The sequence below is a fragment of the Simochromis diagramma genome, unplaced genomic scaffold (assembly GCF_900408965.1).
Source record: "Simochromis diagramma unplaced genomic scaffold, fSimDia1.1 OVJJ01000176.1, whole genome shotgun sequence".
NCBI lineage: Eukaryota > Metazoa > Chordata > Actinopteri > Cichliformes > Cichlidae > Simochromis > Simochromis diagramma.
In genome coordinates, this window is record NW_024386892.1 from 2,358,124 (window position 1) to 2,383,071 (window position 24,948).

Consider the following 24,948-nt stretch of genomic DNA (forward strand, 5'->3'; position numbering starts at 1 on the left):
CTGGTGGAAGTGCAAAGTCTCGGGGCAGAACAACTAAAGCAACTTAATCATGTGGAAATCCTTTCCATTATTTTTTATTTGACAAACAGGTGTGAAAAGAAAGAGAGAAAAAAGTGTCACTGAGTCAAAAAGGCATGATGTTGGACTCATACAGTCATGATATTCATATGAGAGGTGAGCGCACTATTCCATCTGTCTAGCAAAGGATTTCACATTGGTTATTACAAAAAGGTAACATATGTTCTATTTGTATTTGGTATAAGGTACTAATCAATGTAAAAAAAATTAATAGATAAATAACATTATCATTAAAAATATTAAAATGAAAAAAATGGGTTGGACATATCTCATTAATCTCACACGAAATAGAAAAATATATTTCTCTAAGCAGAATCTTGATCCATGTCTGCACAGTGTTATATGTTTAGAGTTGGCGTGGCTTACAGCATTACAGTGGGGACCACAGCGATTTTTAGCAGTAAAATATAAAATTAAAAATGCATACATGTATCAGGATCTGAAAAGGGAAGTCAATGCAAAAGTGCCATAAACGTTGTTATTAATGATCACCAGGGAACAAGTGCAAGCATTATTAATCAAATCAACAGCTGCCTCATCATATCTGCTTTCAACTTTAGGCATTGTTACTTCCTTATTTACTGACCCTTACCTTACTTAATGGATTGTTAATGGATAGTACAGGGCCGCTGACATACAATTGGGGTAGTTATAGATATTATGCATTTCTGAAAGAGATATGTAGCCAATATTACACTTTTTCACTTAGCAAAAATAACTGCAAATGTGTCAGACTCCTGACTATAAATGCACTACTTGCTAATACATGAAAATGAATATTAATATAGTAAACCAAATTAAGGCAGTTGAGCCCATTTATCTTGATAAAGTAACCTACAGCAAATTTATAACAAGACACAAGAAGTAAATGTAGGCTATTTTTCTTGTATACGCATTCTGTGTAATCTACAAACTGCACAACGATACGTATTTAATCTAACTGTAACTGTAGAAATAAATAGTATGTAAGTCAATCGGATCCTAGAAGTGGGTAGGGCTTAAATATCCCAGCGTCAGTGAACGCTCCCAAGGACATCGGCGGGTTGTCTCCCGCTCTACCCACGTGACAGCCTTCCTTTCCTCTTATTGGCTGTTTTGAAAATACAATCCGTATGCTCATTGGACTGTTTTAACCTGCTGCTGCACTCCAGTCATTTCAAAAGAGTCCGGGAGCGTTCCAGCGGCAGTTTGTTCGTGTCTGTAAAAAACGAGGCACAAACAGGTAATTTTTTATATTTGTCAGTACAAGTGAAATTTAAATTTTACATTTAAAAGACTCCTTAGCTAATGCGGAACATGAACGCCCGACACAACGTGTCTTAGCAGTTAGCATGACATTCAAAAAAGGTGCCTTTGATGGCTAAACACTTTGTTAAGCTAACGTTAGTGGTCCTCTCTTGGTCGTTAATCAGAAAAGCTAATTTCACGACTGCTTAATATCTAACTAGCCTTAGTTACTAAAACGAGTGAAAGAGCGACGGGAAAACTTGCGAGCTGCTTAATGCAACACAACTAACGTTTCAAAACGTCCCCGTTCGTATTTTGAGGTAGCCTGCTGTTCTGGCGAAAGGCCTGTCTGCATTACTGTAAGTGGGTAAATTAACGTGACATGAGTTTCCAGTTTGAATGATTTCCGTACAAGGTCGTGCTCGATACGAACAGGCTTGTTGTATAGTTCATTTTTAAATAAAAGGCTGATCTAACCTAATATCGACACTCAACAAATGATTAGATGTGTGTGTAAGCTGATCGAAGTGAATGCAGGTCCTCGGAAGTTGTTTACGTTACAGCCTGTTTTTCTCTTTCTCCTTTCAGGCAATAATGGAAGACTACCTGAAAATAGAGAAAATCGGAGAAGGTTAGTTTTAACGTATGGTTCATCTAAATTATTCACATGAAGCTCTACAAATGTCGATACTTCAAAAATGTGTAATTATGTGTGTAGTCAAGTTTTCTTGTGCATCTTGTAATCTCTGTTTGCTCAACAATCTCATGGTTATAAAGTTGTTCTAGTGTAACTTTTCTTTTGACAAGTATTACTTTGGTAGCAAGTAATGATGTCCAGCAATTTGGAAGCATAAACAAGCGCTGCCAGTACATTTCATCCAGTGCTCGTGCTTTCCCCCAGGTACATATGGGGTTGTGTATAAAGGTAAGCACAAGGCAACGGGGCAAATTGTGGCTATGAAGAAGATCCGACTGGAGAGTGAGGAGGAGGGCGTTCCCAGCACAGCTGTCAGAGAGGTTTCTCTGCTCCAGGAGCTGAAACATCCCAATGTTGTACGGTAAGCTCTCAAGTTCTTTGTTTGATCTTAAAATCCTTTTGGTTTTTATAACATGAGGTTTGAATTTTTATATGTACAATACTTCTCTATATTCTCTGTATTGTCTGGTGCCCTTTGTGCAGCATGGAGAGACATGGTGTTGGTCAAACAATAGAAACTATTGTGAAGTTTTGAACATATGCATCAAGTTCATTATATAAATGTATGTGTAGCAATAGTTGACACTGCAGGATCAACAGTTTCAGTATTGTGCAGAGTGCCGGGAAGAGGTCAAATAGTTGCTGCTCAGTCACATCTAATGAGAAAATGTATACATAAAGTATGAACTCATGTGTATTTGTGTGCGTAATCCAGACTCCTAGATGTCCTAATGCAAGAATCTCGTCTCTACCTCATCTTCGAGTTCCTGTCCATGGACCTGAAGAAATACTTGGACTCCATCCCCTCTGGCCAGTACATGGACTCTATGTTGGTCAAAGTAAGTATTACATTAATTCAGCGGTGCAATAGTTGCTTGAACTTGAAGCTTTTAAATCTGAGATGGGTTATGTTATCAGATAATATATTACATAATTCATAAGCCAAATTCTTAAAGTTATAGTGTGCAAAATGAGCAGATTGCAGTCTCAACCCTCCCAATTCAGGTGCTTTCTGTTACATTTTAAGGTTTTGTCATTTGGCTGCTGGTCAGCTCATCTAAAGATCTGCTCGTTCTCCAACACTGTTTAGAGCTACCTTTACCAGATATTGGAGGGCATCTACTTCTGTCACTGTCGCCGAGTGCTCCATCGTGACCTGAAACCACAGAATCTGCTGATTGACAACAAGGGCGTTATCAAACTGGCAGACTTTGGTTTGGCTAGAGCCTTTGGTGTTCCTGTCAGGGTCTACACCCATGAGGTAAGGATCCTTGCTCACAGCTCCTGGGATATGCAGGCCACTGCATCTCAAACCATTTCTTTTACTTTTTCTTGTAATTTTAAAAACCAAGAAAAATCCTTACAGATTTAGACCGACTCTGTACAGGTGACCCTCTGGGGTCGACGGGCGCCCCTGTACACTCAAATCACATGACCAATCTACGATGTGTCGCTTCAAGGCACTCGTGTTGAAAGTGAGGACTTCAAACTATGTACCAGTTTTGAAACTCTGCGTAAAACCAGAGTTGTGATTTTGCGTGATGCTTTTTCTTGAATGTTATTGTCACATTTAGCACAGGAAGAAACAGTAAAAGCATAATTTATTTTTATATTTATCATTTTATTTTTTCTCTTTTATATTTCACTGCATCATTGTTGTGCATTTTATTATTTTTCCTGATGTTTTACATTGTTAAGCACGTTGCAGCACAGACTGTTGGAAATGTGCTGCATGAATAAACCGGGTCAGGCAGCATTTGGTTGTGAGAGGGGAGAGTTTTAGAGCGACGCACAAATAAACTGCCGTCTGCTTTGTAGTCGTAGTGGTTCAGAAACAGGCTGCAAGCGTTTCATACAACTGTGTTACAAAATGTTACAAAGTTACAAAAACAATTCATTAAACATGTTTATGGTTATTATAAACTGTCAGAATGAGACCATGAGTGTGAATCCAGACATGTGAGAATGACATCAAACAAGGCGGCGCGACTAGTTTGTAAATCTGAAACGGTCACAGACAGCCTGGTATATCCTGCTTTGTGTTCCCAGGTTGTCACTCTTTGGTACCGGGCCCCAGAGGTCCTGCTGGGCTCACCCCGATATTCCACCCCCGTTGATGTTTGGAGCACTGGGACAATCTTTGCAGAACTTGCTACTAAGAAGCCTCTGTTTCATGGAGACTCTGAGATAGACCAGCTCTTCAGGATCTTCAGGTAGACACAGCAAAAACATCTTCATGTGTTTAGGAACAATAGAAGCCGAAGTTTGGTTGAACTGCTGATTTCAATTTGAATTGAGAAAGACGGGCAAATATGAAGAACTGTTGGTGCGAGACAATGTTACATTTACAGATGAGCTCAGCCTTTTGTGTGAGTGGGAGAGACGATTGGCTGAACCTGTGGATCTCATGTTTCCACGTGTGGTGCTCTTGTACTTACGAGGACTGGCTGTCCCTGCTTTGTGCCTGGCTCTGAAAGACTGCAGTCTGACTGTACACACAACTACTGTGTCTGCTGTGGGTCAACCAACTCTGAGTGTAGTGAGTGTAGCTTACCACTGTTAAAGGAAAGGCAAGAAAATCACAATAAATTAGTACCATGTGTGTATATATACAGTATGTACAGAGCTGATAGCATTGATTAGGGCTGAGGTCTGGTTGTCAATGACCTCAGCGTCCTGGATCTCCTGTGGGAGGACAGAAGCTTAAACACCTGGTGTCCTGAGTGTGTGCAGGTCACCACAGTGATGGGTTTCCTCCAGGGAGGAAAAGAGGGGCCAGTAATCCCTGTGTGCTGTAGTACAGCTCAAGAACCACACAGACATGCAGTCGTCACCAGCTCCCTGTTCAGGTTTTAGATCCCTCAGTAAGTGGAGATGCTGATGGGCCTTCTTCAGAGCCTCTCAGGGTGTTGTTCCATTGGAGGTTGGTGTGCACACAAGCTCCATCCATGCACTTCCAGTCGATGCTGATGGGTTATAGGTCAGCCTTGCTGAAGTTTTAGTCTGCACAGCATCACAGCAGCCAGTTCAGGCTGCTTATGGTCTCTCTGGGTAGTGGAACGATTGCGGCTGAATTCAGGGATGGTGGGCTGAAGGACTGGGACAGTGATGCACTGATGATCTTAGTGAAGACCATGGAAAGCTGATGTGCACACTCGCTCAGGACCCTCCGCGCAGTCTTCCTGGGATCCACCACCCTAAGTGTGCACCTCGCCTCGTACTCTCGCACCATGACAGCTGAGCTGTGGCTTCCTTGAGTCTTTTTACCTTGAAACATGTGAATAAATGGTTCATGGTCGAGCACAGCATCACCCTCAGCTGTCACGGTGTTTCTGGTGTTTCTGGTGTTGTAGTGGGTTAGGTTCTGGACTGCCTTATACATCTGCCAGGTCTCTAGCTGCGTAGATAAAAAAAGTAGGTGGAACAGCGACCTCACACGTGTGTGTACGTGTGTGTGTGTGTGTGTGTGTGTGTGTGTGTGTAATTGACATGTCACAGTTAACACATCTGTTACCTGGTATTCTTCTACATCATTACTTCATCAGGACGAAGCCTTTGAATGTAAGTGTGTGTGTGGTGAACAACAACACATTGTTGTTATAGCAAACGTAAGTGCTACATAGCTAGCTTAAACACATAAATCTGTTGACTTGGACATTTGCGGTGTAGAGCCAGAGAAGTTGTGTTAGTGTTAATGTCACGTTGATGTCCTAACGTAGAGCTGACAGAGTCATTCCTACAGTTTGAGGCCGCCTGGATTGTGTGGAGAAGCAGGGATTGGTAAGATTAGGCCTGTAAGGCGGGGTTGGTGTTCACATCTGGTGCCGTACTCCACATTATTCTGGCAGCTATTTGAAACAACAACGAGTGTGTCTGTGTGTCAGATTTAAAACAGTCTGTTTTCTCTAAAGCTTCAGCTGTAGACTGTCTTCGGTGTTTTAACACTTTGTGGCTCATGGAAACAAACAAATGAACTGACCCTGGAGTCTTTGTCTTTTTTCCAGGACGCTGGGAACCCCAAACAATGATGTGTGGCCTGATGTCGAGAGTCTGCCAGACTACAAAAACACTTTTCCCAAATGGAAATCTGGCAACCTCTCATCCATGGTGAAAAACCTGGATAAGAATGGCCTGGACCTACTGGCGGTAAGGACAAAGGCAGCACCACAGCATGCTAATTAAACCTGGAATAGAATAGAATAGCCTTTTATTCTCATTGTACATGTACAGCAAAGTTGTGACCAGAGGGAAGCAGGTCAAACACCTGGTCACCTCACCTGGTTTCCTGAGGCTGGAGGTGTTTCTTTCTGTCCTCGTGACAAAGTTGTGATGGTGATATTCAACCAGGCTTTTTGAAAAGTGTCTGTGTGGGTGATTCACTATTGTTTGTTTTAACTCGACAGTCATGTAGAAATACTTGTGTCCCTACCAACCATACGTGGGGCCCCACGTATGGTTGGTAGGAACTACTTTTTCTTCCGCCTTTCATAGTGAGATGTGAAATGCAGCTGTACTGTATCACGGCTCACGTGGGACTCAGTTGACAGTCAAGGCTGATTGTGTGTGTTTGCTCCATGTTCATGGAGAACGTGGAGCTTGATCACAGCTGTCTATACTTCAGTGTTATGAAGGGCATCATTTGAAATAAACTACTTTTGATTTTCCAAACACAAGAAGTTCTTGTACAAAGTATCAGATTAGTATCAAAGACACTAGCTTGACTTTTACTTGGTAACAGATCAGAAAGGAAATCAGTGTCACGCATCATCGGGGCTTCAGAGGTGGTCGTTAGTTTCTGCATGAACATTTATGGAGACATCAGGTGGAAGAGCTGCTGTAAGAAAGCAGGACACACGAGCACCTATGAAGCTTTACACAACGATGTGAATGCTTAATCAGTGTTCACATGAATAATGGAGCAGTCCTTAGCAGCTGACGCCACATCATTCATTTAATAGAACAACATGCAGACGCAGAGCGCTGGTAAACCAGCGTTAGCAGCAGACTGGCTTCTTTCTATATAAACTGGAACCTCGACTTACCGAATTAATTCGTTCCAGAGGGTCTTTCGTAAGTCGAAGCAGCTTTTTCCGTCGTGAGTGAGGCGATGCTGGCAGGAGACGACGTTCTTGGTGGAGGCTGAAGAAAGCACACGTACGTGTACATAACATTATGGGATTTAGTTCTAAACTTTAAAACGTACATTTATGTTAATTAATGTACGTGCGTACACTGCAATGGTATTTTCTTAAACTCGCTCATATTTACGCCGGCCCCATTTTAAATGAACGACAGGCTAATTGCAAAGGAAAAGCACACAAAGTAGCGCACTGCAACAACAATACGTCTTTCACGTGGAATAGCGAAACGCATTTCATTACGCGGGCATTTTGTCGTACCACGGGCAAAAATATTGCCGTTAAGTGCCTTCGTAACGTACATTTTTGGTTAAATGGGGTCTTCGTAAGCCGGGGTTCCACTGTATGTTTGTCTTGTTCCTATCTTGGAGGAATTTTGACCCACATTTCTTTACAGCGTGGCCTCAGGTAACTAAGATCAGTGAGGATGTGTTATTGCACAGCGGTCCTAAGGTGATACTGCAGTACTTCTATCGTTACTGTCCTGTTGCCTCCTGTTAGCCGAGCTTCAGCTGTGAGACAGGAAGCAGCCACGTGCTGCTTCCTGTCTCACAGCCCCACATTCTGCTTTACCCTCAAAATTAAATCACATTAATTCAAAGAAATCAGTGATGATCTTTCTTTGAATTTATTCAGTGAAGTTTGTCTTGGGCATCAGGAGCTTTTCAGTTTAAACAAAGTGAATTTCCTAATTTGAAGTGTTTGTCCTGATGATGGGGGTGTGCAGGGCTAGCAGAAGCAAATGGATGATTGTTGTCATTTTAGATTTTAAGTGGTTGTCGTGAACTGTGAAACAGCACGGCAGCATGCGCCGCGCTTTGCAGTCGCAGTGTGTTTTTCAGATGTTTTCTATTTTTGCCTCGTCTATGTCACTAAGAAACTAGTCACCAGGATCGTTTCTAGCATTATAGGTCAGCAGTGGTGACACAGCACAGTATCCAGTGTTAAAGATGTTAACCTGGTGCTACATCTGACATTGTTTTCTTATTGTTAATAATAAGCTGGCACAGCCCTGCTGATGTTGGTCATGAAGCTGAGCTGGTGCCAGTTTCCAGTCCAGGAACTGGTGCATGTTCAGGTTTAATCGTCTGTTCTGGTCTCGTCTCTGTAGAAAATGCTGACCTACAATCCCCCCAAACGGCTCTCTGCCCGTGAGGCCATGACGCACCCTTACTTTGACGACTTGGACAAATCCACCCTGCCAGCTGCCAACATCAACAAAATCTGAAATGCATACTGACTTTGCTTATTGACACATACCATTTGTGACTCTGTAAATATGTGTATGTGTATTTGTGTGTATCTGTGTGAGGAAAAAGTGTCAATCTTTAATAAAACTGCACTTTTTTTCTTTTTTCCTGCTCAGTTATTTGGACCTAATGTCTCGTTCTTTCCAACATCATGAAACACGCGCGCAGTGTCACCGCCGTGACGCTGCGCCGCCGTGACGCTGCGCCGCCGTGACGGTCAGGGTGTCTTATTTAATGTTACTGAGTTTGCTTCACGGTAACTATGACGGGAAAAACACCTTTCCCCATGTTACACTAAGTACGCCGTACTCACAACACCAATTGTACTGTGAGTAATTAGAAGTGCTGTGTAATGTTATGGTAATCTCTGGGAGGGGACACTTCCTGTGGCTTCTAACTTTGAGGTATTCTAAAGAAAAGGAGACTCAAACATTGTGCTGTACTTAAGGTTACTCATGCTGTGCTATAAGTGTTCATGTTCCCCTATTCAACTCTGTTAAGTAAGAGCTTTATTTGAAGTTATAGTTGATGCATACAATAATCTGCAGCACACAGGCTCCTCTCTAACGAGGGAGACGAGGTGAGTTTGTATTAAACGTAAGAACTTAAACATTTGTTAACACTGAGCGTTTCAGTTCAGGACACATAATGTTTGCACTCAGAAACACCTGCAGCTCAGCTTGTGTTCATCTTTGTAACTTTAACACTTGTCTTTATGGGCAAAGGTCCCCAAACTTCCTCAGACTATCTTCACAGGCTCGTCCCAGCTAATAGGACAGTCATCGAAGCTTTCCCCTCGAGTCATGTCCACCTGTACCTGAACTGAAGAGTTTCCAGCTGGCTCTAATGTGCTACTGTCCTGCATTAAAAGCAAAAAGAATAGGCCGACTGTCATAGGAGAAACTTGGGCTACGTTCACACTGCAGGCGAAAGCACATCAAATCCGCTTTTTCTGACCCTATGCGACCCATCTATCCCATCATGGTGTGACAGTGTGAACGGCACAAATCAGATCTGGGTCACTTTCGTATGTGGTCCTGAATCTGATACATATCCGATGTTTCAGAAAGCGACTGCTGTTTGATGGTCATGTCGCATTAAATCCGTCTTTTACGTTACTGACACAAGACAGACGCCGATTATCAGCGCCGGAGAAGACATCGCGAACGCTTCCTGTCCATCCAGTGTAGATGTTAGTGAAACTGTTGGGAAGACAACATGAACATTTTCTTTGTACTGTATAACCTGCAGATTCTGACAGAAATCTGCAGCTATTCTTTGAAGCACCGCTCCTCTAAAACAGCAATAAGGATCATTATTTTGTTATTTACATTATTATGTAAATAACAAAATAACTTAGAGCAAAAATTGGGAAACTTAAAGTCCGAAGTCTTTATATTAAGGGCCATCAGTCAAACATACTGTTGCTCTGGGTCTAAACAGAGCCGTTGTGTGTGACGTCTTCTTTTGCGCATGCGGCCGCTTTCAGCGTTCACACTAGAGCGCGTTTGCTGTCGTATTTTATTTGTAGTGTGAACGAGCAGACAAAAAAATCAGATTTGATCAAAAAATCTGAATTGAGCATCAAGACCTGCAGAGTGAACGTAGCCTAAGATCCACCCCCAGTGACCATGAACTGGGGAATAGTTAAAAGAATGATGCTGCGTACCACTAGGCTGCACTCACACCCAGTGTTGAAGTGTGTTGCCGTGTTGTGTGGCGCCATGTGTTCAGTTGATGTGAGGAGAGGAATAAAGCAGGAGTGAGAACTAAGAGCTCCGTGTTGTCTGTGTTTACCTCCACAATACATGTAAAATTGAACCATTCGTTATCCTTGGAGAGCCAACGAGCATTACGACTGGACTACACTGAACTCGTTTACTAGTAAGTTGTAGTAATAAGTAGCAATATCGACTACACTCACTGGGCCTCAGAGCTGCCTGAATGTTTTACAGGTTAGATCAACAAGGTGGTGGAAACGCTCCTCTGAGGTTTCACTATATGGAGATGATGGCACCGTGCAGTTGCTGCAGGCTCATCTACAAACATCCATGATGCAAATTTCCACTTCTGTGAACCCCTGGGGATGGTTGCATGGGAAATAACAGCTCGGTCACAGTCAGAGATATTCCAGTGACCTGTCTTGCCCATTGTGACCGTTGGTTTCAGACTCAGAGTACTTTATTAATCCCAGAGGAAATCATGGACGACCTTTGAATCTCAGGTTTCCTTGATTGTGCCTAAATGCAGGTTGATGCTGTATGATCAGATCATTAGATTGTGTTCAACATAGTTGTAGATAGAACTCACACAGTGGATTTAACACTTTATAATATTTACAGACTGTTACATTCACTGTGTGTGAGGCCAGCCTCCCAGTGTGCTAATGGGCTACACTGATTGAGCATCCTTCAATTATTGACACTACTTTCAAATATATTCAGAAAAGTGAGTTAATGCAGATCTCTCGTGCGTACCAAGGACATATTGGATCTAACCTTTTCACGATAAGCCGCAGAAAATTCAAGCATTTAGGCAAACAGGTCATTTTAAGGCTCTGCAATTAGGTCTAAAACTAGATTTGGACCACTGGAAGGCTTCGCCTCTTTCAACTCTATTATGATGTTCGTACTTCCTAAATGTCTTCATCTGCTTCAAAGTACAAATATCTTGCAGTTGCCCAAATAATGGCTGGCCAGTAAATGTTAGAGTATTTCTGTACTGGGTGAAGAGGGATCCCATGAGCCCCAGTCAGATGGTACAGGAAGGAGCTTCAGGTATACAAGCCAATCTCAAACCACACACTCAACCCAGTTCAAACTGGGAATCAGTTTAGAAGAGCCTTTAACTTTACTGGGTTGTGGTTAGCTGCAACAGAAACAAAAAATGTTTACCCTTCTGTAACTGATGATGCATTCGATATGTGACCGGTCACTGCAGGAACTGTAGACCATTACAGCCTCAGAGACCGAGGAAATGTTCCTCCCACTGAAAAGGCTACATCCATTAAAGATAGGACTTAAAAGAACATTTGATTTCTCATGTACCACCTCGAGCTGCAATCCCTAACCTTAAAGTTACTTTAAAGTGTCCGTCATCATCTGTAAACAGCAGCATCAAGAGCGCTCTCAGCACTAACACACGCTGGATCTGGGAAGGATCCACATGCAGATTTTGTCCTGATACAGCCCAAAATCCATTCAGTTCATTGACACTCACCCTTTGACACCATTCAATTCAATTCAATTCAATTTTATTCATATAGCGCCAAATCACAACATAAGTCGCCTCAAGGCGCTTCATAGATACAGAGAAAAACCCAACAATCATATGACCCCCTATGAGCAGCACTTTGGCAACAGTGGGAAGGACAACCTGCATCTAAAACCTGCAGGGACACCGGACCTCGTGGACTGGGATTGAGGACCCCTGGCCTAAGGGAAGCATGTATAATGTAAACAGAATTGGTCCTAGCACTGAACCCTGTGGAACTCCATAATTAACCTCAGTGTGTGAAGAGGACTCTCCATTTACATGAACAAACTAGAGTCTATTAGATAGATATGATACAAACCACTGCAGCGCAGTACCTGTAATACCTACAGCATGTTCTAATCGCTCTAATAGGATATTATGGTCGACAGTATCGAACGCTGCACTGAGGTCTAGCAGGACAAGCACAGAGATGAGTCCACTGTCAGAGGCCATAAGAAGATCATTTGTAACCTTCACTAAAGCTGTTTCTGTGCTGTGCTGAGCTCTGAAACCTGACTGAAACTCTTCAAATAAACCATTCCTCTGCAGATGATCTGTTAGCTGTTTGACAACTACTCTTTCAAGGATGTTTGATATGAAAGGAAGGTTGGAGATTGGCCTATAATTAGCTACGACTGCTGGGTCTAGAGATGCTTTTTGAGTAAAGGTTTAACTACAGCCAGCTTGAAGGCCTGTGGTACATAGCCGATCATTAGAGATAGGTTGATCATATTTAAGATCGAAGCATTAATTAATGGCAGGACTTCTTTGAGCAGTTTTGTAGGAATGGGGTCTAAAAGACACGTTGATGGTTTGGAGGAAGTAATTATTGAAGTTAACTCAGAAAGATCAATTGGAGAAAAAGAGTCTAACTTAACATCAATGGTACTAAGAGTAGCTGTAGATAATATTACATCTGTGGGATGATTACTGGTAATTTTTTCTCTAATGATTAAAAATTGTATTTTTATTACCATAACAACAACTTCTCTGTAAAGTACGCACACATTCAGACACAGGTGGAGTTTTAGCAGATTTTAATGAAAAATACAAAACGCAGTTTTTAAATGTTTCATCGAAATTCAACGATTTCTGACAACATGATCAACTGAATGTGTTGAATAAAACTTTGTTTTGTGCGTGTTTGATTTGTGTTGATGTATGCGTAGATGTAAACATGTAAACATGGTTTATATCACTCACACAAGGAGGAGATGGACTCCTGCTATAGTTCCACTCACTGCCATGTTGTCTTTTTGATATGTGAAGGTTTATTAAGGAAATAAAGAGATTAATGTTACATGTTGTCACATTCATGATACAAGCTTATCTGTACGAGAACAGCTGAAGTGTGTTTAAGGAGAAGAAGCAAGAAGACTCAAAGAAAAGAACTAAATCATTTAAAAGAATGCAAGATTGCCACACACACACACACACACACACGTTCGCACACACACACAGACACACACGTGGGGGGCGGGGCTTCTCCTTTTGTTTCTAATTTCCTTCGTCACCATCGTCCAGCAGGAACTCGCTGATCTCCTCTCTCATCTGAGACCTGCAGAGCACAACGACCCAGTCAGCCCTCGATCGCCTGCAGTCTCACTGTAAATGCAACATCTGTATTTCTAAGAAAGCACAGCTGGCAGACAGACGATCATAGAAAGAAGTGGAAACGATGCGATTTGGAACAACGTTGTTTGGTTGGAACAAAATAGGAAACAGCACTACATCCTTGTGATGCTTCTTCATTTTTTAAATAAGCCAGTCTTTACACATCAGCACGTTTTACCTGTGGTCAGTTTAACTAACACAGACGACTTTCAGGGCGGGTGACTGCAAAGAGGACCGCGAGAAAGACGCAGCTCAAACTGTTCAACACACTTTCCCAAAGCCACCGTAAATATGACGTCATACTTTACATCACGTCATGGGTACAGTGTCAGCACGCAGGGAGGTCTGCAAACTGCCCTCAGAGTGAGGAACTGTTCCTAACTATGATGCAAACGCCGTCAAAGAAGAGTGAAACAAACAGCCCCCACCTCCTTTGCCTCCTCTGAGCCTCTGACAGGATGTACTGAGGGAGGTGATTCACTGTCGACTGGAAAGGAAACAAACAGGCTGGATGTCAGATCTTCACACTCTGATTGGTTCATACCAAACATGGTGTGTGCTGCTCACGGTCGTCCCGTTCGCTGCGCTGATGGCCGACTACGTCTGAGTCACAGGTATGTGTTATAATGTTTGAAGTGTTGCTACTTGATGCCACAACTCCAATAAATACACAAAAACACCAATGACCCCGCTCTCCCTGACCTCACTGCAGTGGACAGCTGTTTCCATGTATTTGCGTCAGTGTTGATGGCGCACTTGCACATCGTGTCCATCCAAGTGTCTTTGAAAAGTACATGTTTAAAAATGAAGTTCAAAAATCTTTTTTATGCCTGAAGAAGAATAACGGTCGTCATAACTCATGCATGAAAGGGTCGAACACGTCATCACTCACCATGTCTCTGACAGTCAGTGCACAGCTGTAACACAACAGGCTCTTCAGACCTGTTGTTTCTGGTAGCCTGTAATACAAGTGCAATACAGAAAGCTCAGCTATGAGCAGCCACAGGGACGAGTCTGCAGTCGATGCTTCAAAAACTGTTTCAATGAAGAAAGGAAACAGCAGACGAGCACACGATGCACAGAAGAAGAAATGTGGAAGAAGTTCCTCCCAGTTCACTTTAGACGAAATCCATCCTACAGGATATAATCTCAAACACTTTGTCGCAGGCACGTGTGAATGAAAGCATGAAAGTGTCCAAATGACAGCATGCTGCCACTGTAATAGATTACCCTGTAATGTTACAGGTCTTATACCTACAGAGGGGCCTGTGGTTGCAATTATCTCAAGACACCTGAACTTGCCTAGCCACGACCTTTCCTCCAAACCTTAGCAGTTACAGATCAATCGAGCTGAGGAGGATCAATCCTAGCTCTTATTTTTGAACATTACAGCATTCTCAAAATAAGCAGGGATTAAACTAGAGGTAACCAAGAAGCCAGGCCAGTGAAGAAAATGTCAAAGCTTATTTCTCTCGTCAAAGAAATGTGTCAGAGTGTGACACAGCACCTAGTGGATGCACCTCATACAGTTTAGCAAACATTTGCCACATATGTCTGAAAAAGAGAAAATAAACACTTACTTGGCAGAAGAACAGCAGCCTCCATCACTTCCTGCTCTCCCACAGCCCCGCCCTTCTGCAGAGGAACAGCACTGTGCGGTGGGAGGCGGCGACTCCGGCCGCCCTGTTTAACAGAAGCGGTCGTAAAAACACAGCTTTGTATCCATGTAGAGTGGAGCTTGTTCAGTTCTGAAGCAGTCACTGTACCTGGCTCTGGCCTCAGCGTTTCAGCAGCGCTGCCTCGCAGACACTTGGACCCGGACAGCTGATCTGATATGAGCGTGGCCTGGAAGGCCGACGGCTCCTCTGAAAAGATGACGACAGACAGGTTCAGTCGCGCCGTCCTGAACCAGAACGATGTCCTGCAGATGGTTTTCACCAGAGACTTCATCCCAGGATTATAACACTGATAATGAACAGCAGCCTAGAGCCTCATAATCCAGTGTTACCCTGTGAGGTCACTGCCACAAGTCAGCATACAAACAGATTTAAATACAGATATTAGACGATGCTGTTAGCATTCATTGTTACTACACTATTATTAATATGTTTATTACCACAGCAGCTATAACACTGGTATTTCACTTCTTTGTAATTAGGTGGTCATAACGTGCCATTACCACAATATTACCGTTATTCTACATGATTATTGAGCTGTAGCAGAAACGGCGTCTGCTGGTCTTTCCCTGATTATGACAGAGTATTGATCCATTATTGATGGGACCATGTGGGCTCTCTGTGTGACACGCGAGCTCTGTGATCAAAGATGTTTGTATGAACTGCTCCACAGTCTGTTATTAACATTGTGAATGTGAGCAAGAAAGAAAACATAATCTTCAGAGCTGTGATTACAGTCCTGTGGCTGCAGCACGTGGCCTTGTTTCCACTTCCTGTTTGTCCACATTTAGAGGGATATATCCAGTGGTTCGCTTTCAAAATAAAAGACACGCACCAGATAAGAAGTTGCAACGCGCGTTTGCGTACATAAGCGGAGGACAGACGTTTGTTTAGAACTCTGACAGATGTCGAAGAAGAAAGCTCCTCTAAGCAGTACGTTGGTGTTGCTCCACCTCCAAAGACATGTCAGGCGTCCGAACCGCAACAGAAGCGCGTATTCTTGGAGAAGCGGTTGCAGGAGGTGAGCTGGCTTCAAACAAACGATGAACGCACAGAGATGTGGTGCAGAGTGTGCCGTGACAATCCCACTCCCACTCTAGTGGACAATCACAGTCCAAACACGCGTTGCAACTTCTTATCTGGTGCGCGTCTTTTATTTTGACAGTCACTGCGCACCTGCGGACTCCTTATGTGCAGCCCTGGATGTAAATAAAGCTGAAGTGGAGCACTGTAATGTGCACGGTTACTCCTGTGTGTGTCAGTGATCTGCAGGCTGGGGCTGCCTGTGGAGCGCCTCACTCACCCACAGCAGTATCCAGGCTGCACAGACACAGCAGACATCGGTCGCAGCCGTCGGCTCCTGACCTTTTCCTACATGCAGTCTGCAGCTTCTCACTGGTCCTGCGTAACACACGTGCTGAGTTTAACAGCGAGACTGTCTGAGGAAACCTGCAGCACACATGATATGTTCAAAGCGCTGATGTGCATGAAGCATGTGTGTAACTGCAACCTGTAGATGGTGCTGACGGTGGAGGGGAAGTCTGTCTGCAGTTTGGTGACAAAACTCTCTGTGAGACGTTGGATGCTGGCCTTATCCACCGTCTGTGGAGCACAGAGCAACAAAACTGTACACAGGCTGGAAACGCTGAGACTCCTGGAGGAGGCGCAGGGAGAGGAAGAGACGATGCACACAGCAAAGGTCCTGACGTCTCAGGTGATGATAATAAATATGTCAAACATAGAAAACCTCCCTCCGTCTGAGATAACACTCCATTTCTGTCTCTGCCAAAGTTTAGCAGCCTCGTTTCCCCTCGCGCAGTTTCTGAGAGAGCTTTGCTCACAGTTTAAGCCAAACCATCGTATTCATGATGAAGCCCAGCTTAACCATCCAGGAACCTACAATAAGTGACTTAATCCTGATAAGCCAGTGAAGAAGCCTGGATTTAATCTGAGGTCGTTTAGTTACAGGGAAGAAAAAGAAGATGGAGCGCTTTGCTCCAACAAGGACATTAATAAACATGAATGGTTCAAAGATGTAAGGAGGGAAGCAGAAACTGTCCCGTGGGAACAGTGCACAGCGGCACAGGTCATGTACACATCTGTACACATCTGTACACATCTGTACTGATGGTGCGCGTTTCATGAATAACCTTGATTATTTGTGGAAGTCGGGATCAGAGAGTAAAATCCTGTTTGTTCTGGGGCGCACGCCTGAACCCGCCGTCCTACAGGCTGTCCATAACACAGGTCTGAAGCAGGGTCTCAAAGCCGTGGCCCGGGGGCCACTTGTGGCCCATGTCACACCCTCTTGCGGCCTGCATGTTAACATGAAGAAATATGATGCAGTTTGGTCCCTGAAGTGACTTTGTGTTTGTTGTTGAGTGCAATGTTAAAACAAGTTGTGTAAAGGATGTAATATGAGCAGAGAGTGCAAACGTGCTGTGGCTCATGTGTGCAGCTGTGTTGTGTTAGATATGAACACAGCAGACGTGTGTGCGCAGACGAGCCGTGTGTTAGTTAAGAGGAAAAGAATCTGTTCATGTTTGCAGTTTTGTTACATGAAATTTAAAACAAACAAACAAACAAACAAACAAACCATTTTCAGAAACATTTCTGTTTTCCTGTTTGTTTGTTTTTGTACTACGTGAACAGGCCGTCCAATGAGCTGGCAGCGCCTGCAGCGCCCCCCACAGGCTGACTGACAGCTGTTCCAGCTGTGACTGACAGCTGTTCCAGCTGTGACTGCAGCGTTTGCTTTGCTGCTCTGACGCTGCTGCACATTAAAGCCTTTCACACACTTTGAATGTTTCATGCTTTACCTTCGTGTCCACACTTGGAATAACAACAGAGGGCACAGTGAACAGATGGTTGTAGTAAGCTACTTCTTTGGCAGAGTAGTCTCTCATTGGCCGCACTAATATGATGTCACCGTATCTGGAGTCAGAGAAACCCTGTTTAAAACAACGACAACATTAAGAGCAGATTTGCTTTAAGTCAAACTTTAAATGCTGGAACACGACCTGATCCTTTACACGAGGTGACAAGCTATACGCACTGTGTCCTGGGCCAGCTGTGCTCCTCTGCCCAGTGATATACTGGTGAGAAGTTTAACAGCCAGTCGGGTGCAGCTGTCTCCCAGCATCAGTTTGCTGTAGCCCTCTGTACGAGCTGTGTGCACCAGCAGATGCTGCCTTTGAGGAACACGACACAGTCAGGTCAGGGGCTCACGTGGTGGACAGACTCAGTCGGGAATCAAAGAACCGTTTCGTGTCTAAGCAGCAAAAGCATCACAAGTAGGAGAAGCGAGTGCTTGACGCCTGACCTTAGTGTGTTCAGCAGCTCTTCTCTGGCCGTCAGTGTTTTAACTGAAGCGAGCAGCTGCTGCAGCATCAGCGTGTGCGACTCCTGAACGCGAGGCAGCAGCGTCTTCTTTGGTTCCTGTGGCCTCGGAAAGTTGCTGCCGTCAGTCTCGACAAAGTGATCCACGGCTGCTTTGTAGGCGCTGGCAGGCTGCTCTGAGGGCGACGGATTGGTCGCCACGACTGAAGCGGGCAGGTCCAGCACCTTAGAGAACATCGGTGTATATTTAACACAGACGCTGGTTCAGACAGACCGCTCTGTGACCAGCTTCAGTCTAATTAACATCAAGAGCAGCAGGCCGGCCGGCTCTACACAGACCTGCTCCAGAGGTAAGATGTAGAAGGGGAAACCAGTCGCCTGAAACACTGCCTGGAGCTCAGCCACTGTCCTCTGTCGCTCCTCCACCGACTGACCTATGGCAGCACCCTCTGGGAACAAAGACACACCCCTTTACAAGTTTTCTTTTTTAGCCAGAATCATTTCAGAAAAACGTCACCAGAGATGCAGAAATAGAAGAGAAGAGCCTTTACTGTCCGTGTACGGCCAGACGTACCGTCGATGAAGGCAACGCCGGGCACGAATCTCAGCTTCTTGTTCGCTTTCTCACTTAAACCCTGTGAAGAACATCATTAACTATTTATGGCAGTTAGAGATATTTTTCATGCCGGTTTTAAGAAGTTGATAGACTATAATATAATATTTCATGCTTTTCTACCACAACAGTGGATCCAGCATCAACTCAAAATCCTGCTCCTTAAATAATCAGGCCCCATCTTATCTTAATGACCTTGTAGTACCATATCAGCCTATTAGAGCACTTCGCTCTCGCTCTGCAGGCCTACTTGTTGTTCCTAGAGTATTTAAAAGTAGAATGGGAGGCAGAGCCTTCAGTTTTCAGGCCCCTCTTCTGTGGAACCAGCTTCCAGTTTGGATTCAGGAGACAGACACTATCTCTACTTTCAAGATTAGGCTTCAAACTTTCCTTTTTGCTAAAGCATATAGTTAGGGCTGGACCAGGTGACCCCGAATCCTCCCTTAGTTATGCTGCAGTAGACGTAGGCTGCCGGAGGATTCCCATGATGCACTGGGTGTTTCTCCTCTCTGCATTTAAATATGACTTGTTATTAATCTCTGGCTCTCTTCCACAGCGAGTCTTTGCCCCCTCTTTCTTCTCTCACCCCAACCAGCAGCGCAGGGGTGGGGGGCAACTCCAGGCCTCGAGGGCCGCTGTCCTGCAGCTTTCAGATGATGATCCAACACAGCTGATTCAAACGGCTAAATGACCTCCTCAACATGTCGTGAAGTTCTCCAGAGGCCTGCTAATGACCTCATCATGTGATTCAGGTGTGTTGACCCAGGGTGAGATCTGAAAGCTGCAGGACAGCGGCCCTCGAGGCCTGGAGTTGCCCCCCACCCTTGCAGCAGCAGCAGATGGCCCCGCCCCTCCCTGAGCCTGGTTCTGCTGGAGGTTTCTTCCTGTTAAAAGGGAGTTTTTCCTTCCCACTGTCACCAAACTGCTTGTCCTACTGATTGCAGGGCTGTTCTCTGTTGTATGATAGTGAGGTCTTTATCTTACATTATAAGGAGGCAGCTGTTGTTGTGATTTGCACTATATAAATAAAACTGAAGTGAAATGACTTGTGGTGACAATGACACACCTCTTGAACTTGTCTGAGCATTGAACAGGAAGAAGGGCCTCCGGACACAGCCAGCAGGACCTGGATCAAAGGAGGCACACAGTTCTGACGCTGTCACAAACACTGCCAGCTTCTGCTGATTATTCTGGCTCAAAGACAAACTCGGACAATAAAACGGAGCAAAGTGAATTTAGTTGTGCTGAGTCAGGAACGACTTACCTTCTCTCCGGGGAAAATGATCCTGTTCTTGCCGAGCACAGCTTTGAACTTGTGAATGAAGAAATCTTTGAAACAGAGCCTGAACGACACAGAAACAGGATGTGAGCACAGCCACTGCAAACACGCGAACACCTCACATGACCTCCATGTACAAACGCATTTCTTTCAAACATCACCCTCTCAGAAACTGCTGGGCTCACAGTACAGAAAAAACTTCATGAAGCATTTGTGTTCTCAGCAGCCAGTGTACGTCTATTCTTCACCAGCCTGAGCCGCGTCTCCACTGAGGGAGGAAGTCCACCTGACAATGAAGCATCTGTGGTGGGCTGTGGAAACAGGCCAGAGCCAGCCTGGCTGAGCTGGATGCATCATGCCAAGCAAAGTTATGCAGGGTGGGCCGTTTCTATGGATACAGCGTAATAACATGGGAATGGTTGGTGATATTAAAGTCCTGTTTGTGGCACATTAGTGTATGTGAGGGGGCAAACTCCTCAAGATGGGCGGTGACCATGGTGGCCATTTAGAAGTCGGCCATCTTGGATACAACTTGTTTTTCCAATAGGAAGAGGTCATGTGACACATCAGACTTATTGGTAATGTCACAATAAAAACAATGGTGTGCTTGGTTTCAACGTAACTTCCCTGCAGTGAGGCACACTGCTTACCTTAAAAACATCCCAGCCACCACAGATGAGCTCTCAGTGTTCTCTCTCACAGCTCTACATGTAGAAATGCTGCACAGCTTACCTGCAGTACGCATCTCCTGCTCTGATGACCAAAGCTGCAGGCGCCTCTTTGCATTTGACACATTTCTTTGAAACACTAACAAACAGGAGAAGAGCAGCCATGTTAAAGCAGGAATGACACTGATGATGACAGTGAGGCGATCTGGGATTGTGTTCTCTATGGTTCTCCATGGTTCTGTGAACTTGAAGCTATTAAGGGACGTTCCAGTACACGTATTTCTAATGTACAAGTTAAAATGAAGTGAGATACTTAGAGGTAATAATAACTAAGGATCAGCAAAGAAGAAGATGCTTAAATCTGGACGTAGACTCAACCAGCGGCTCCGGACAGAACTGATGAGTAAAGCGGAGAGAAGCTCGGCAGCTCTGTCTCTGCATTATCGCAGACTCATTATTTAACCCTGTTCTCATGAATGCATGTGATAAAGCTGATCTAAGCTTTACGGATCTTGGCACTTTAAACGATGCAGATGAACTGGCTACAACATTCACAAACACATCCCAGCTGCTGGACTCTTATTCCCCTCCGTGTGATATCCAAACTAATGCGGTTATGATATCGATCAAATCCCAGCTAAGCTTATCTGCGTTTCATCGCTGGGCCATTTATCATCCATAAACATACTTATTGTCAGCACTGTAGACCTCAGCCTACCTGGGCGCGGCGGCGCGCTCCATCTCCCCCCGGTAATCTTCCTCCACCTGACACATCGCGGCCGTTAGGAGAGAAAACAGCAAGCAGAGCTCCAACTGTCAGATCAGTGAAAGCTCCAGCAGCTGATTCTTTTCATCAGCAGACCAACACGGACCCACCGCCTCCACACCACAGGCTCGTGTCTGAATCGTGTCGCTGTTTGATGACGTAGCAAACGGTTCTTTGGTAGACCGTGATGCATGTCGCCACCTAGTGGTGTGGAGAGCAGGCTGTTTGTTTAAAATCCTGGAAAGTGTTTTCTTGCAGACACAGGTGTATACGTCACTCAGGTGATGTAAACGTGTTACAGCGTGACCTCAGTGTTGCCGTTATGGCGCAGACATTGTTTGGTTGTCCCTGTCTTTAGATAAGATAACCTTTATCTTCTTATCTATCTTTAAGTATAAACAATATAAGTAGAAATGGGCTTATCATTTTATATAAGCAAGGAAACTAAGTACCAAACTGTAACTATTAACTATCTGATATGGTGACTTTGTATTTTAGATTTTCTCAGTGAGGTTTAAATGTTTTGCAGCTGTAAGTGTTGTTTTTATGTACCCTCACATATCAATGAAACCCAGAATCATTGCAGAAAAACCGCTATCATAGAGGCAAATGGATAAAAGCAATCATTACATATACCAGAAATCTCGTATTAGATGACAATGCACTATGCACATATTCAAACTAAAAACACACATTATCCCTGCTGATGGTTAGTTTAATATAACCTTTCTTGCACAGGCTGTTGTTCCCCTGGTAACATAACATTACTACCTTTATAAATAAATGGCAACAACACAATTCTTTTAGGGTTTTGGGTTTTTTTTAAATTAAAGACTCCAGAGATGGTTTAAATCGGATTCATAAGCTTTTAAGGTAGGCCACACTGATTGCCACGGAATGAGGAACAGGTGAGTGGGAGTGGCCAGGACCCTGGCCAGGTGCGGAACTGGGGAAACACGAGCCGCTCACTTGGAGCTTGACAGAAAAGCATAGCTGGTGGCTAAACATCTGTTAAAATACATAGTTCAGATAATATTACTGTAGAAGGGAAAACAGGAAGAGAAACGTCAGAGAATAGAGAGTTATTAGCAGAGGTGGGACCAAGTCATTGTTTTGCAAGTCTCAAGTAAGTCTCGAGTCTTTATCCTCAAGTCTCAAGTCAAGTCTCAAGTAATGTCAGGCAAGTCAGAGTCGAGTCTCAAGTCACTGGTGTAAAAGTCCGAGTCAAGTCACAAGTCTGAAATTTTGAATTTCAAGTCCTTTCGAGTCTTTAAAAAAAAACAAACCGAAAAAAAGCATGTTGCAGTTATATGCTAAATGTAAATATTAGACCATGTGATTTTTAAATCTGTGTTTTTCTCAACACATGACAAAATAGTGAACTTAGAAAATATACACAAATTGTGAAATTGCACCTCTTTAAAATGCAGCTCAATTAAACCTAGCTCCAAGAATAATTTTCACCGACAGTTCTGAGATAAGCTGCATGTTATTTTTGGATGCGGTTGTAGGACCGGTCGTGCCAAAGTAGGTATCCCCGACAGAATTTGTTTCCCCTGTGCTGGGAGCACGCAGGAAGTACTGATGTTTTCATTTTGTGAAAAATTAGTATCATTACATTACCATTCAGTTTGAGGGTTACAACAGAAAATTATATATTTATTGCTCACGGGGTATCAGATGGGATTATTTTAATAAACCATAAACATTTTGGCTGATAACTATTTTTATTCTCCTGTAACTTTATTATATAAAGAGCTAAATCCTCCAAAGTTTCAGGAGAAATGCGTCATAATAAAAAGTGTTTGTGAACGAAAAATCAGCAATGTGGGATACTGTTTGTCCGTGATTTACACAGGGGGAACAAATTGTGGCAGGACCAGCCTGATATTATTTGTATCCCACTATAACTTCGTTGTATAAAGAGCTAAGATCTCAAAAATGTCAGGAGTAGTTAGTCATTATAAGAAGTGTTTGTAAACTAAAAATCAACAATGCGGGATACTGTTTGTCCGTGATTTGGACAGTCCAGCGTGTGCTCCCGACGCAGGGGAAACAAATTCTGTCGGGGATACCTAGTTTGGCACGATAGTAACTTCAGGTCACTGCAACAAGCCCAGGTACAGTTTACCGACGGATGGGTGCAGGACCTTGAAATGCACCGTGTAGAAAGTAAAGACCATCGTACATATCATAAGTTTACCAGTCTCACAAATCGTCGTCATAAATACACATTCGTTAACCGTTTATTAATAGGACCTTTAAGCTCAACGGTAATTAATTAGCAGTGGAAATAATTTCTGGTAGCATCACAGAAATGTAGCAGTGACAATAATATTGTATGCTGTAATCGCACTGGGCAATTAGTGATACAAAACAACTGTTTTACCCTGTGAATAAAAGTATATGTTTTTGTCAATGTACCATAATAACAGAAGCGAAACGCAATAGTGTGTCAGGACAATTCACTATTTATGCACAATAAACAAAGGAGCGACAATTTCTGTTCAGCGCCAGACTTGCTTGTAACCTATATCACCAATTATGTTATGAAAAATGACGCATTAACTACAACAGCAGACTGACCTGTGTGTAAATGCTTGGAGCAGACTAACCTGTGAGCTGGAGTGTTCTGGGACGTTATATTTGGTCTTTGAATGGCTGCAATCCAGGCCACCCGTCGCCTCTTTGTTACTTCGGAAACATGGCTCGAACAATTTCTCTTCAACGACGTAATCCGATAACAACCGATCTCTTTACCCGTCGGCTTCCCGTGGCTGTCATGCGACCGGCTATTGCAGTTAATAATACAACAGCTTCTTGACATTTTTGTGTTTCTTTTTTATCGCTGTGATTTCATTTGAAAGCCTGCGTGCGCTAGTACCGCTTGCCACGAGTTCCCAGAATCCTTTGCGGTTTTACCCCTGAATGACGTCACATTTTCAATCTCTATATAATATGCATGTTAAATTTTATATTTGGGGTGAAATATCAAGTCTTTTCAAGTAAACCGGTTCAAGTCCAATTCAAGTCCCAAGTCATTGCTGTAAAAGTCCAAGTCAAGTCACAGTCTTAGAACATTTTTTCAAGTCAAGTCTAAAGTCATAAAATTAATGACTCGAGTCTGACTCGAGTCCAAGTCATGTGACTCGAGTCCACACCTCTGGTTATTAGAACACGCAGATGTAAATGATTCAATAAATGGACCTCTCAAATCAGAGTCACCACGAAGATCAGGTTTGTTATCTAACGAGAAGTCAACTTTGTGACTAAAGAATATTATTTACAATAAAATCTGGGAAACGGAAAGAAGCAGGAATGGTAAAGCTCTGCACGCCAGGCAAAGAT

At 43.6% G+C, this 24,948-nt stretch overlaps 2 protein-coding genes across 6 annotated transcripts; one reads left to right on the top strand and one right to left on the bottom strand.

Moving 5' to 3' along the window:
* Window positions 1-1,191: 1,191 nt before the first annotated feature.
* Window positions 1,192-8,505, top strand: cdk1 (cyclin-dependent kinase 1). The gene is made up of 8 exons (XM_040033893.1): window positions 1,192-1,300; window positions 1,894-1,936; window positions 2,207-2,363; window positions 2,718-2,841; window positions 3,093-3,263; window positions 4,052-4,215; window positions 6,007-6,148; window positions 8,252-8,505. The coding sequence occupies exons 2-8, from the start codon at window positions 1,900-1,902 to the stop codon at window positions 8,366-8,368; spliced, it is 912 nt and encodes a 303-aa protein (XP_039889827.1). The 5' UTR covers window positions 1,192-1,300; window positions 1,894-1,899; the 3' UTR covers window positions 8,369-8,505.
* Window positions 8,506-12,665: 4,160 nt separating this feature from the next.
* ctu2 (cytosolic thiouridylase subunit 2 homolog (S. pombe)) lies at window positions 12,666-21,760 on the bottom strand. 5 transcript variants are annotated; one of them, XM_040033888.1, is made up of 16 exons: window positions 21,553-21,759; window positions 20,899-20,973; window positions 20,152-20,230; window positions 19,954-20,013; window positions 18,849-18,909; window positions 18,614-18,723; window positions 18,258-18,499; window positions 17,991-18,126; window positions 17,755-17,886; window positions 16,446-16,537; window positions 16,239-16,336; window positions 15,026-15,124; window positions 14,840-14,942; window positions 14,152-14,218; window positions 13,688-13,746; window positions 12,666-13,203 (listed from the first exon to the last, which is right to left on the bottom strand). In XM_040033888.1, the coding sequence occupies exons 1-16, from the start codon at window positions 21,606-21,608 to the stop codon at window positions 13,143-13,145; spliced, it is 1,530 nt and encodes a 509-aa protein (XP_039889822.1). In that variant the 5' UTR covers window positions 21,609-21,759; the 3' UTR covers window positions 12,666-13,142. The 5 variants fall into 5 exon arrangements, 4 of the variants coding, with proteins under 4 accessions (XP_039889822.1, XP_039889821.1, XP_039889820.1 ...); XM_040033887.1 differs by having other exon boundaries at window positions 12,666-13,075; window positions 13,106-13,203; window positions 20,899-21,758; XR_005696124.1 differs by lacking the exon at window positions 13,688-13,746 and having other exon boundaries at window positions 12,666-13,075; window positions 13,106-13,203; window positions 20,899-21,760.
* Between the last annotated feature and the right edge of the window lie 3,188 nt (window positions 21,761-24,948).

Bases quoted from the DNA above. Each gene is read 5' to 3' on its own strand.
- cdk1 (XM_040033893.1), top strand. From the start codon at position 1,900: ATGGAAGACTACCTGAAAATAGAGAAAATCGGAGAAG. The intron at 2,364-2,717 runs GTAAGCTCTCAA...TGCGTAATCCAG, and splicing joins AAACATCCCAATGTTGTACG to ACTCCTAGATGTCCTAATGC. The intron at 3,264-4,051 runs GTAAGGATCCTT...TTGTGTTCCCAG, and splicing joins TCAGGGTCTACACCCATGAG to GTTGTCACTCTTTGGTACCG.
- ctu2 (XM_040033887.1), bottom strand. From the start codon at position 21,068: ATGGAGAACCATAGAGAACACAATCCCAGATCGCCTCACTGTCATCAT. The intron at 18,500-18,613 runs GTCTGTGTAGAG...ATGTTCTCTAAG, and splicing joins ACATCTTACCTCTGGAGCAG to GTGCTGGACCTGCCCGCTTC. The intron at 13,747-14,151 runs GTGAGTGATGAC...TTTCCTTTCCAG, and splicing joins CACTGACTGTCAGAGACATG to TCGACAGTGAATCACCTCCC.